Below are 12217 nucleotides of genomic sequence, written 5' to 3' on the forward strand. Positions count from 1 at the left end.
ACTTATCGGTAAGGAGTTCAGGTGGAAACAGAAGATAGGGTAGGCTCCAGAATGTCTACCGTACCACAGGAGACAACATTAATCACCGGCCCAGACCAAGGGAACACTACTCAGTTATATAGGCCGAGGCTGAGCAGCCTGATTTCCAATCATCATCAGCTGTCTGATTTCTGTTAAGCAGACCAACTCTACTACCAGCACTGACCACAAGAGGGAGCCCCAACCCGGAACCCTGTCCATATGTGTTCACAAGTGGCTTCTTATATACAGCATTCTAACATGCTGTATATAAGAGCCCAGGCTGCTGTGTAGAACATAAAGAACACTTTATAATACTCACCTAAACCAGTTGCTGCGGTGGATATGGCTCAGATGGGCGTCTTCGTCCTCTGGTGCCAGCGCCACCTCTTTCGGGCATCTTTGGCGCCGCCTCTGTCGTCCTTCTGAAGCGTCCGATGTCATACACACTCGCCGGCATTCAGGTCCTGAGCAGGCGCACTTTGATCTGCTCTGAGCAGGGCAGATCAAAGTATTGTACTGCGTATGCATGGGACCAGTGTATATGACGTAGACGCGTCATGCACCGCGGCTTCAGGAGGAGGACGAAGATGGCCGAAAGAGGCGTTTTTTTATGTTGTACACAGCGGCCTGGGCTCTTATATACAGCATGTTAGAATGCTGTATATAAGAGCCCAGTGGTGGTGGTCGCAGCCTATAGGGCAAAAAACTGGTGACAGGTTCCCTTTTAAAGGTAAAAAAACATCCTGGCCATGGAGAAGGTGAGAGGTAAAACCCTTTTTCTAGTGGATTGAAAGAGTTTTGTTCCTGAGAAGAGATCATTGGAGCCAAAGAAAAACGTTAAGGCTCTCCTATTCTCTTGAAAAGATTAGTTTTGGGCATGGAAAAAAGGGGGGAGTACTGTAAAGTCCCCTTTACACTCTGAGACTTTGCTGCACAGCGGGAAACAAAGGACCAAGGAATGGTCCTGAACGATTTGTAGCGATCTGCAACTTCACAGCAGGGGTCAGGTCGCTGATGTGTTTCACACACTGCAATGTCGCTGGGAGGTCGCTATAACGTCACAAAACCGGTGACGTTACAGCGATGTCGTTTGCGATGTTGCAGTGTGTAAAGCCACCTTAACACATGGTGCCGCTGTCCCCACATGACACACGTTGGGTCAGGTTTTTATTGCACCATGTTTGCCTTTGTTTAACTTCAAATCATGTGTAAATAATGTCTATTGTCATATTTAATCAGGCTGTTTCTATACCATGTGCCTGTCTAGTATGGCACCTAGCACTGAATCAGTAGTTGCTACTTTTTGGGTCACTAACTGCAATACCATGTTGGAATTCCTATTGTGTGATGTATCCTCGTCTTACTAGACTTAAGGTATTTAGGATCAGTAGGCTTTCTTGAAAATCATGGCTTGGTTTACATATATAGCACTATACAATTAACACATATACAATTTTGTATATTTTGTGTCATGGGCTTGACATTGTATTTGTTGTATATCTACTTGTTTAGTTGATTTTAACTTTGCACTAATAAACTTTCCAGTTTTAGCATTGTATTATGAGTGAGTGCTTTATCTATACTGAGCGCTTTTCTTGTAGCCCACTGTTTAAGAGGCTCCACCCGGCAGGGCAGCTGGAGCACTCACCTTACCAGCCACTCAGAGGTGGTTTTTATCCCTTTCACTGCCTCCTGCTCCCGGGGCCTGCACACGCTATACAGGTCTCCTGGGAACACAATTAGGCCCCCTTCACACGTCAATGATTCTGGGACGTATGTGCTTTTTTTTATATATACCAGAATCACTAGCATACGCAGACCCATTATAATCAATGGGTCTGCTCACATATCAGTGATTTTTCACTGAACGTGTCTCCGTGCAGCGTACACGTGTGTCTGTGATTCTGCACGGAGACAAGTCAGTTTTTTTCTGGCATCACTGATGACCCACAGACCACAATATGGTGTGATCCATGTGTGATCCATGAAACACGTACCAGAAAAACACTGACATATCAAATAATAAACATTTTCAACTCACCGTTCCAGCGACGCGCTCTGCAGCCTCCGCTCTCTGCAGCTCCTGCCCGGATCATGAATATTCATGAAAGCAGGAACAGCCGACCCGGAAGTAGCTACAGAGAGCGGTGGGCGTACCCTGCAGAGCCGAGGAGTTCAGCACCATGGACAGCAGGAGCGAAGGCAGATGAGTAATGTCTATTTGCAATCACAGATCATGGATTGCACATGGACAACCCATGTGTGCCGTGAATCACGGAACACGGAGAGACATGTGCGTGTTTAATACGTCAGTGAAGAAGGTCAGTGTTTTTCACTGACATGTGAAGGGGGCTTAGGGTGTGTGCCGCTTCCTCCTCTTAGGCCTCTTTCACACGTACGTGCTTGGCAGTTTTCTCACCTACCGGAGACACGTACACACGGAGACTGATGTATTTTTATGGTTTTGGACAGACGTAAGTATTTTCGCATGGAACGTGTGTCCGTTCCGTACTTACGTGTGTCAGTGTTTCTCACGCCGACATGTCCGTTTTATCTCCGACATCACGCGTGTCACACGGAACGCAAACGTGTCACACGGAACATACACGGACCACACGGATGTGTTCCATGTGACACGCGCCGGAGAAAAGACATGTGCCTGCTAGAAAAAAAAAAAAAACATTACTCACCTTCTCCAGCCCTCCTGTCTCTGCCGCTGCTGTCACTTGCTGCCAACCGCCGCTCATTATGCTCATTGAATATTCACTTCACTGCGGCCGGAAGCAGCAGCAGTGAGGAGTCGGCAGGATCGGAGACCGAAGATCAGCACCACAGACAGCGACGCCAGGGACAGGTGAGCAGAAAGTTCCCGTTCTCCGTGTGTTATCACGGAGAACACACGTAAGCCATACACACAGCACACGGAGGGCAATATGTACCTTTGACACGTCTGTGAAACACGTGCGTGATTTTCACGGAAGTGTAAAAGAGGCCTTATAGGGACTGCAGACTCTAGCCCAGAGTAGCCTCTCAGCATATGGGTATTTAAGGTATCCTTCCCCTTTGGGAGGTGTCTGAGCAACGTTACCTGTTAGTAGTCTGCACGCTTTCTTGTTGTCAGATCCATTGTACTTATACATGCCTTGTATACTGTAATGCTGGCAGCCCTGCATTGGTCTGCCTCTCCCCAGCAGGGACGCCTACTCACTCACCGCTGTGGCCGGACTGCACCGCCCTACCTTACTTCCCCGTAGTCCTCCACATGCGAGTCTCCTGCTCCCAAGGCCAGTTCAAGCTGCATTGGTCCCCTGGGAGTAAGATTAGGGCACGTGCACCTGCCCTGCTCTTAAAAGGCAGGTGCTCCATTTCCGGAAAGCGCCTCTCAGACTATGACTGAAAGGTACCAGTACTTAAAGCATCCTCCCACTAGGGGAGGCGCCTGAGCAACATCGTCAGTTAGTTAGTGTTTGTCCATCTAGCTAGCCAGTTGTCAGATCCTGTTGTACACTGTTTTGGCTGCACCTCTCAGCACTCGAGACTCTGCCTGCCTGTCCTATCTGTTGTATAACATACTATAATAGTATACTGAAGTAGGGCTTGGGCAGCCCTTTCTGCATATGTAACTTTTATTGGTATACGTTGACCTGTTGTGTTGCTGTGAGCCCGGAGGTTTATAGCCGCGTGCTGATGAAATAATAGAAATTAATATTCACACCTTCCTTACCATTCCCTCTATGTTGGCATCAGTGATTGGAACACGTGTTACGGGCAAATGATTATTCATTTACCCCTTTCCTCGCTCATAATCTTGCCTACCCCTCTGTTCAGACATCAGTGATTGAAATGCGTGTTTCTGGCAAATATTCACTCCTTTCCCTAGCGCACCTGACTCTTCTGGCCTGAGCGTGACACCATGTAATTCTATGCAGCTGTGACACTCAGTTCAGGAGAGCTGCCGGCGATGCAATCCTCGGGCAGGAAAACAGGGTGAATATTCATTTGCCATTAACACACATTCCAATCAGTAACGGGAAGCCAAAATAAAATAAAATAAAAATAAAAAAAACATACCCAGAAAATAAGCCCTAGCGCATCTTTTGTAGTAAAAAAAAATATAAGACCTTGTCTTATTTTTTGCGGAAACATGGTATTTGGTTTACGGGCATAAAAAGTGATAGTTTGTAAATTGCGAATTTTTCAAGTTTTATCAAATGTTTGATACGAAGAAGGAGGAGATCAGAACATCCAAGTTGAAAAATCCAGTTAAAGCTGAAAAATTTATTCCAACAAGATAAAACCACACACAAAACTGTAGCATATTAAAAGAAACCTGACGCGTTTCTCGTGAATGTACAAACACCCTTATAGGCTGGTTTCAGACGTCCGTGTTTCAGATACGTGTGACATCCGTTTTTAACATGGATGCCACACGTACCCATGTTAATCTGTGGTGTTACAAGGCCATGTTTTCACACGGACTGTATGACCCCCTCTTGGCCCCACATGCACACACGGAGACATGTCAGTTTTTTTCTCCAACAGCACGGGTGTCACACGGACCACACACTGATGTGACCCGTGTGACACATACCGGGGAAAACACAGGTCTTTGAAATAAAAAGATGTTCTATAATCACCTGTATCCAGCGTTGTTTTCTTCGGCTCTGCTGTCTCCTGCTCCCCGCTCATTATATTCATTGATTATTCACTTGCATTGCGGGGACAGCGCCGGGCACAGCATGGCAGGGTACAGCATCGCCGGGGACAGGTGAGTATTCAGCAAGCAAGCAGTGTGGGTGCACTGATGTTTAGGAGATCATCGGATTTCCCAATGAACTCTGATAAAACCGTAAAGTCACCGTCGTGACACCCGCTGTAGTGTGGGTGTCGCGGTGGTGTCACCAGGAGGTGATCAAAGTTCATTGGGAAATGCAAACACAGATGTCACACATGTGACACATGTATGACAGACGCATGACCATACCCATGCGTGTGGCTTGTACCTGATTAAACACGGACGTCTGAAACCGGCCTTAGTCATAGGATTGTTTCCTACAACTAAGGACGTTTGTACATACACCAGAAACGCAACAGCTTTTTCCATTATATTCTCTTGGTGACAGCCACACCTGGATCCTGCACCCACTCTTAAGCCAGCTTTACACGTTGCAATTTCGAATACGATATCGTATGCGATTTGCAACGCCCCCATCGTATATGCAGCACGTTCAATTTGTTGAACGTGCCGCACATACAATTAACCCCCGTCACACATACTTACCTACCATACGACCTCGATGTGGGCGGCGAACGTCCACTTCCTGGAGTGGGAGGGACCTTTGGCGTCACATCGACGTCACGCGGCAGCCGGCCAATAGAAGCAGAGGGGCGGAGCTGAGCGGGACATAAACATCCCGCCCACCTCCTTCCTTCTGCATTCCAGGCCGTGAGCCGCAGGAGGCAGGTGAGATCTGTTCATCGTTCTCGGGGTGTCACACACTGCGATGTGCGCTACCCCGGGTACGATGAACAATCTGACGTTCAATTCGTCAGGAATGAATGACATGCAGGCGATGAACGGTTTTTCGTTCAATCGCAATTGCACATCGCTGTCACACGCTACAACATACCTTACGATGCCGGATGTGTGTCACTTACGACGTGACCCCGCTGACACATCGTAATATATCTTGTAGCGTGTAAAGCAGGCTTTACAATTACGGATTGAGGCATAATTAACAATGTGGTGAACTTTCCTTCCTCCCTTCTTTTTACCAAATGTTTGATAATTTCATTTAAAACCACAAATAATAACTACCAAAATTTACCACTAACATGAAGCACAATGTGTCCCGAAAAAAATCATTTTCAGAATCATTGGGATGTGTTGAAGTATTCCAGAGTTATTACCACTTAAAGTGACGCTGGTCAGAATTGAAAAGTTTGGCCTGGTCAGGAATGTGAAAACAGGTTTTGGGATTAAGGGGTTAAAAAAAAAAGCTATTTGAAGTTTTTTGGCTTTTGCACTTTTATTACGGGGGGAAACTTAACTCAAATTCAGAACATGAATATGGCTTCACCCCTTTATGTGTAAAAAGTCTTAATTTCTGATAAAAAGAATAAACATTTAGTAAATAAAACATTTCACATTCTGGGTATGAAAATGTCTTCTCACCTATGTGAGCTGTTTAATGTTTTACACAAGTTGCTTTGAAAGAAAAGCATTTTCTACAATCTCAACATAGATATGGCTTCTTCCCTATGTGACTTTTTTGATGTATAACCAAATATATTTTCCGCACAAAACGTTTCCCACATTCTGAACATGAAAACGGCCTCTCCCCTGTGTGAGTTCTTTGATGTATAAGAAACTCAGATTTGTAGTTAAAACATTTCCCACATTCTAAACATGAAATTGGCTCCTTCCCTGTGTGAGTTCTCTGATGTATAATAAATTCAGATTTGTAGTTAAAACATTTCCCACATTCTGAACATGAAAATGGCTTCTCCCCTGTGTGAATTTTCTGATGTATAATAAGTTGTGATTTTTTTACAAATTGTTTCCCACATTCTGAACATGAAAATGGTTTCTCCCCTGTGTGAGTTCTCTGATGTATAACAAGAGTTGATTTCTTTGAAAAACATTTCCCACATTCTGAACATGAAAATGGCTTCTCCCCTGTGTGAGTTCTTTGATGTATAACAAGAGTTGATTTATCTGCAAAACATTTCCCACACTCTGAACATGGATATGGCTTCTCCCCTGTGTGAGTTCTCTTATGCACAACAAGTCTTGATTGAGAATTAAAAGATTTCCCACATTCTGAACATGAAAATGGCTTTTCCCCTGTGTGAATTCTCTGATGTATAAGAAATTCAGATTTGTAGTTAAAACATTTCCCACATTCTAAACATGAAATTGGCTTCTTCCCTGTGTGAGTTCTCTGATGTATAATAAATTCAGATTTGTAGTTAAAACATTTCCCACATTCTGAACATGAAAATGGTTTGTTGTCTGTGTGAGTTCTTTCATGTCTAATGAGTCTACATTGGTAATTAAAATTTTTCCCACACTCTGAACATGAAAAGGTCTTTGTTCCTCTTGAATTTCCAACATCCCTTTTGTGACTTTTATTTTCCTTAATAGCCTGTGATGAATCACAAGATAGGACTTGTTTAATAGGATCAGATGGTAGATCTTTGCTGTGAAGCACTGAGGCTACAACTGCAATGTTGCAATGTTCTTTATATGTGACTTGTGGCACACCAGCATTATATGATTGAAAGTCTGAAGAATTCAGAAGTCCATCTGATCTCCTAATACAGTCACCTGCCAAGAACAACACTTTTATTATTTTTGCAATAATATTAAACTTGGAAATTGTTTTTTTCAATTATATTAAATGTCCATTAAAATTGCAACTTGTTGCAAAATTTGATTATTCAGTAAGGTATTGGTGACAAAACAGTTCACATTCTGACTGAAAACAGAGCAAGGACCACTAGATAATGATATCAGGCCACAAGGATTGTCTCTAGCAGTTTTTAAATTCAGTGTTGAATTCAGTATTTTCCTAGGTTCATGTCTCAAGAGTGTCGGTCACCACTATTTTTGGGTAATACCCGCAGTGGAGAATCATAATTGAGCCTGTCAGTCAGTACTATTGGAGGGGGTCTGTCCGTGACAATCCTTGACAGCCACATGCATTTTACTGCAAAACGGAGGAGCAGTATGATTATGTATGAAGAATGCCTGACTTTGTACAAAGTGTGAAACTTGAATTGCAAATTATTTGTAAAGTGATTTTCCTCAAGCTGACAAACAATGATGGCTAAAGGTAGAATGTGATAAATAATTGAAAAACATTTTTTGCCTGTTGAATCCATTCTTATTTCAGGGCTACCACTTTATTGCTCTTCCTGTTCTTACTCTACTTGGCTGCTGTGATGAGGAGCCCAGCATCACAAATAACCATTGCATCACCTATACTGTAAGGCCAGTGATGGGCTGCAGCACTCACTTGTGTATGGCACATTATTGCTGCGGTCAAGTACAGAAAGACCTGAGATAAGCACCGAAGCAGCAGGGGCTGTGACTGGCGAGTAATGCTTCTCTTAATCACATACAGTACAGACCAACAGTTTGGACACACCTTCTCATTCAAAGAGTTTTCTTTATTTTCATGACTCTGAAAATTGTAGATTCACATTGAAGGCATCAAAACTATGAATTAACACATGTGGAATGAAATACTTAACAAAAAAAGTGTGAAACAACAGAAAATATGTCTTATATTCTAGGTTCTTCAAAGTAGCCACCTTTTGCTTTGATTACTACTTTGCACACTCTTGGCATTCTCTTGATGAGCTTCAAGAGGTAGTCATCGGAAATGGTTTTCACTTCACAGGTGTGCCCTGTCAGGTTTAATAAGTGGGATTTCTTGCCTTATAAATGGGGTTGGGACCATCAGTTGTGTTGTGCAGAAGTCTGGTGGATACACAGCTGATAGTCCTACTGAATAGACTGTTAGAATTTGTATTATGGCAAGAAAAAGGCAGCGAAGTAAAGAAAAAACGAGTGGCGATCATTACTTTAAGAAATAAAGGTCAGGCAGTCCGAAAAATTGGTAAAACTTTGAAAGTGTCGCCTTATGTAAATGTCATAAGTTATCAGCTAGTTACTTCTCTGCTTACTCTTCACTCTAAATTCTCTGGTCTGTGTGATTATGGCAGACAATTTCCTATTGTCTCTTTCGAAGCTTGAAAAAAATTGTCTCAGATGACTCTGCATTACTAAGAGTTAATTTTTCTAACATTGTGGTCCTTTGAGCTGGAAGTCATAATCCATCTCGTGGATCAGGATTGAAGCCGCTACCGTGCACGGGCCAGTCCAGGACTGGTGAGTAGTAAGACCTCCATCTTAAATTAGACGTGAACCAGAGGCCGGCCTCTCTGACCACAGGAGGGTGACGACTTCATAGAACATTGACGTGACCAATCTCATCTGACATGGTAAATACAGTTATTTTTATATAGGAGTAATCATTTAGAGTAAATAATGATATTACTAGTCAAAGAAAGTAGAAGTAACTACCATATTTTCGGACTATAAGAAGCACTTTTTTTCCTCCAAATTTGGGAGGAAAGTGTGGGGTGCATCTTATAGTCCGAATGTCAAAGCGGGGTTCCTACGGGGTAGGGAGCTGTGGGGATGGAGCGGCTGTGGAGTGAGATCACAGGAGGCAGGGAGGGTCGCTGCTGCAGGAAGCCAGCGGCTGGAGAAACCACGTGTGTTTTTAGTACAGAGGCAGGACCAAACTGAAAGCTAGGTGAGCATTACATCTATAAAATTAAAGGGAACCAAACATCAGCATTTTCCTATATAAGGTGCAGCCAGTGCAGTACTGGCACTATCAGGCACATTGTGTACATACCATTAGTGGGCATCTCGGGTGTTTAGGCTGTGAAATTCAAGTTTATAAAGTTTGAAAATTCATCATCTTTATGATTGACGTGTGCACCTCGCTGTTAATGTCCGGGCGGGTTATGCACGTGGATTCCCGCCCCCTGTTCCTCCCTCTCACTGGCCGTATGTAAATTTCTAATCTTCAGTTACACGGCGTCGGAGTTAGCGCCTGCGCATAGCGCTCATCTTAGGCACCGTGTTTCTGAAGCCCACAGTATTATGGTGCATGAGAGGGCAGCGCATGCGCCCTCACTTCTTCAGATCTGTTGTGACCGCAGGAGCGCGCGCATTCACAACAGGACTGGAGAACAGCTGATCTTACCGATTAGCTGCAGCAGACGATATCGTAGGAGACGTCTGCTGCAGCTAATCAGGGTAAGATCAGCTGTTCTCCAGTCCTGTTGTGACCGCGCGCGCTCCCGCAGTCACAACAGATCTGAAGAAGCGAGGGCGCATGCACCGCCCTCTCATGCACCATAATACTGTGGGCTTCAGAAACACGGTGCCTAAGATGAGCGCTATGCACAGGCGCTAACTCCGACGCCGTGTAACTGAAGATTAGAAATTTACATACAGCCAGTGAGAGGGAGGAACAGGCGGCAGGGGGGCGGGAATACACATGCATAACCCGTCCGGACATTATCAGCTGAGGTACGCACGTCAATCAAAAAGATGATGAATTTTCAAACTTTAGAAACTTGAATTTCACAGCCTAAACACCCGAGATGCCCCCTAATGGTATGTACACAATGTGCCTGATAGTGCCAGTACTGCACTGGCTGCACCTTATATAGGAAAATGCTGATGTTTGGTTCTGTTTAAGGCAATAAATAATATCGTATATAAAGGCATTACTGTACACCTGGAAGGGGTTGGATTATATATAAAGTAATATTATATATATTATATATATATATATATATATATATATATATATATATATATACATATACACAGTACAGTGCCAAATGTTTGGACACACCTTCTCATCTCTAGAGCAACTATTAAGAGGAGACTTTGTGCAGCAGGCCTTCATGGTAAAATAGCTGCTAGGAAACCACTGCTAAGGACAGGCAACAAGCAGAAGAGACTTGTTTGGGCTAAGGAACACAAGGAATGGACATTAGACCAGTGGAAATCTGTGCTTTGGTCTGATGAGTTCAAATTTGAGATCTTTGGAACCAACCACCGTGTTTTTGTAGAAAAGGTGAACGGATGGACTCTACATGCCTGGTTCCCACCGTGAAGCATGGAGGAGGAGGTGTGATGGTGTGGGGGTGCTTTGCTGGTGACACTGTTGGGGAAAAAGGAGGAATTCCATCAACTCCAGGAGAAGATCGACTTAAAATCAATTTCTTTATTAATAATAAAAATCTTCCAGCAATATAGGACAAAAATTAGGAGGCAAATGAGACAGAGGAGCAATTTCCTACGCGTTTCAACCTATAAAGGTCTTAATCATGGAATGCCTTCCATGATTAAAGGGAACCTGTCAGCAGAAATGTCCCCTAAAACCTAACAGATTCCCCCTCTGCAGCTCCTGGGCTGCATTCTATAAAGGTCCCTGTTATGATTGTGCCCACTTTCTGACCGAAAAAAAGTGTTTATAAAGTTGTACCTTTTTGGCTTCTGATTCTGTAAATCCGTCACGGGGGCGGGCTGCCTGATGGCCGTTATGCTGCCCCCTGGTCCTGTATGCCGCCCCCATCGCTGATTTCAATACTTCTGGACGCCGCCCACTGCTCCAGCCATCCCCGCGCATGCCCAGTGCCCATCTCTCGGGGATGAGCACTGTGCCCAGTGTCACCGCTGGTGACGTGCACGCAGGGTTAAGATTATGGGCGGTGCTGTGATGTTTATTCCTAAGCAACCGCCCATAATCGCGGGACCGCGCTTTCGGTGTAGTCACTGCTCCGCGCTCTTCCCATCTATTTCCTGCCTCGGGGCAAGATGGGAAGGAGGCGAAGTGAGGTCAGCAGCAGCGCGCTTGCGCAGAAAGAAGCAGGCCGAGGGGGAAAGCGCGGTCCCGCGATTATGGGCGGTTGCTTAGGAATAAACATCAAAGCACCGCCCATAATCTTAACCCTGCGTGCACGTCACCAGCGGTGACGCTGGGCACAGTGCTCATCCCCGAGAGATGGGCACTGGGCATGCGCGGGGATGGCTAGAGCAGTGGGCGGCGTCCAGAAGTATTGAAATCAGCGATGGGGGCGGCATACAGGACCAGGGGGCAGAATAACGGCCATCAGGCAGCCCGCCCCCGTGACGGATTTACAGAATCAGAAGCCAAAAAGGTACAACTTTATAAACACTTTTTTTCGGTCAGAAAGTGGGCACAATCATAACAGGGACCTTTATAGAATGCAGCCCAGGAGCTGCAGAGGGGGAATCTGTTAGGTTTTAGGGGACATTTCTGCTGACAGGTTCCCTTTAAGACCTTTATAGGTTGAAACGCGTAGGAAATTGCTCCTCTGTCTCATTTGCCTCCTAATTTTTGTCCTATATTGATGGAAGATTTTTATTATTAATAAAGAAATTGATTTTAAGTCGATCTTCTCCTGGAGTTGCTGGAATTCCTCCTTTTTCTCCATGTGTTTCCACCCAGGTCAAGGTGTTTCCGTGCACCAGAGGTAAGATCTGGAGTGAAGAGGGGTGAGCTGAATTTTTCCCTTCCCCTTTTTTGGCACACTGTTGGGGACTTATTCAAAATTGAAAGCATACTGAACCAGC

At 44.6% G+C, this 12217-nt stretch overlaps 1 protein-coding gene across 1 annotated transcript; it reads right to left on the reverse strand.

Moving 5' to 3' along the window:
• Positions 1–5771: 5771 nt before the first annotated feature.
• On the reverse strand, positions 5772–8869 carry LOC142313015 (uncharacterized). Its single transcript, XM_075352003.1, has 2 exons — positions 8836–8869; positions 5772–7351 (listed from the first exon to the last, which is right to left on the reverse strand). The coding sequence occupies exons 1-2, from the start codon at positions 8867–8869 to the stop codon at positions 6258–6260; spliced, it is 1128 nt and encodes a 375-aa protein (XP_075208118.1). The 3' UTR covers positions 5772–6257.
• Between the last annotated feature and the right edge of the window lie 3348 nt (positions 8870–12217).

Source organism: Anomaloglossus baeobatrachus, chromosome 5 (genome assembly GCF_048569485.1).
Source record: "Anomaloglossus baeobatrachus isolate aAnoBae1 chromosome 5, aAnoBae1.hap1, whole genome shotgun sequence".
Classification (NCBI taxonomy): Eukaryota; Metazoa; Chordata; class Amphibia; order Anura; family Aromobatidae; genus Anomaloglossus; species Anomaloglossus baeobatrachus.

What these genes read in the sequence shown, in the direction of transcription:
- LOC142313015 (XM_075352003.1), bottom strand. Translation starts at nt 8,869, where the DNA reads ATGGATTATGACTTCCAGCTCAAAGGACCACAAT. An exon ending in CCAGCTCAAAGGACCACAAT is followed by an intron (nt 7,352 to 8,835) that starts GTTAGAAAAATT and finishes TGTTCTTGGCAG; the next exon opens with GTGACTGTATTAGGAGATCA.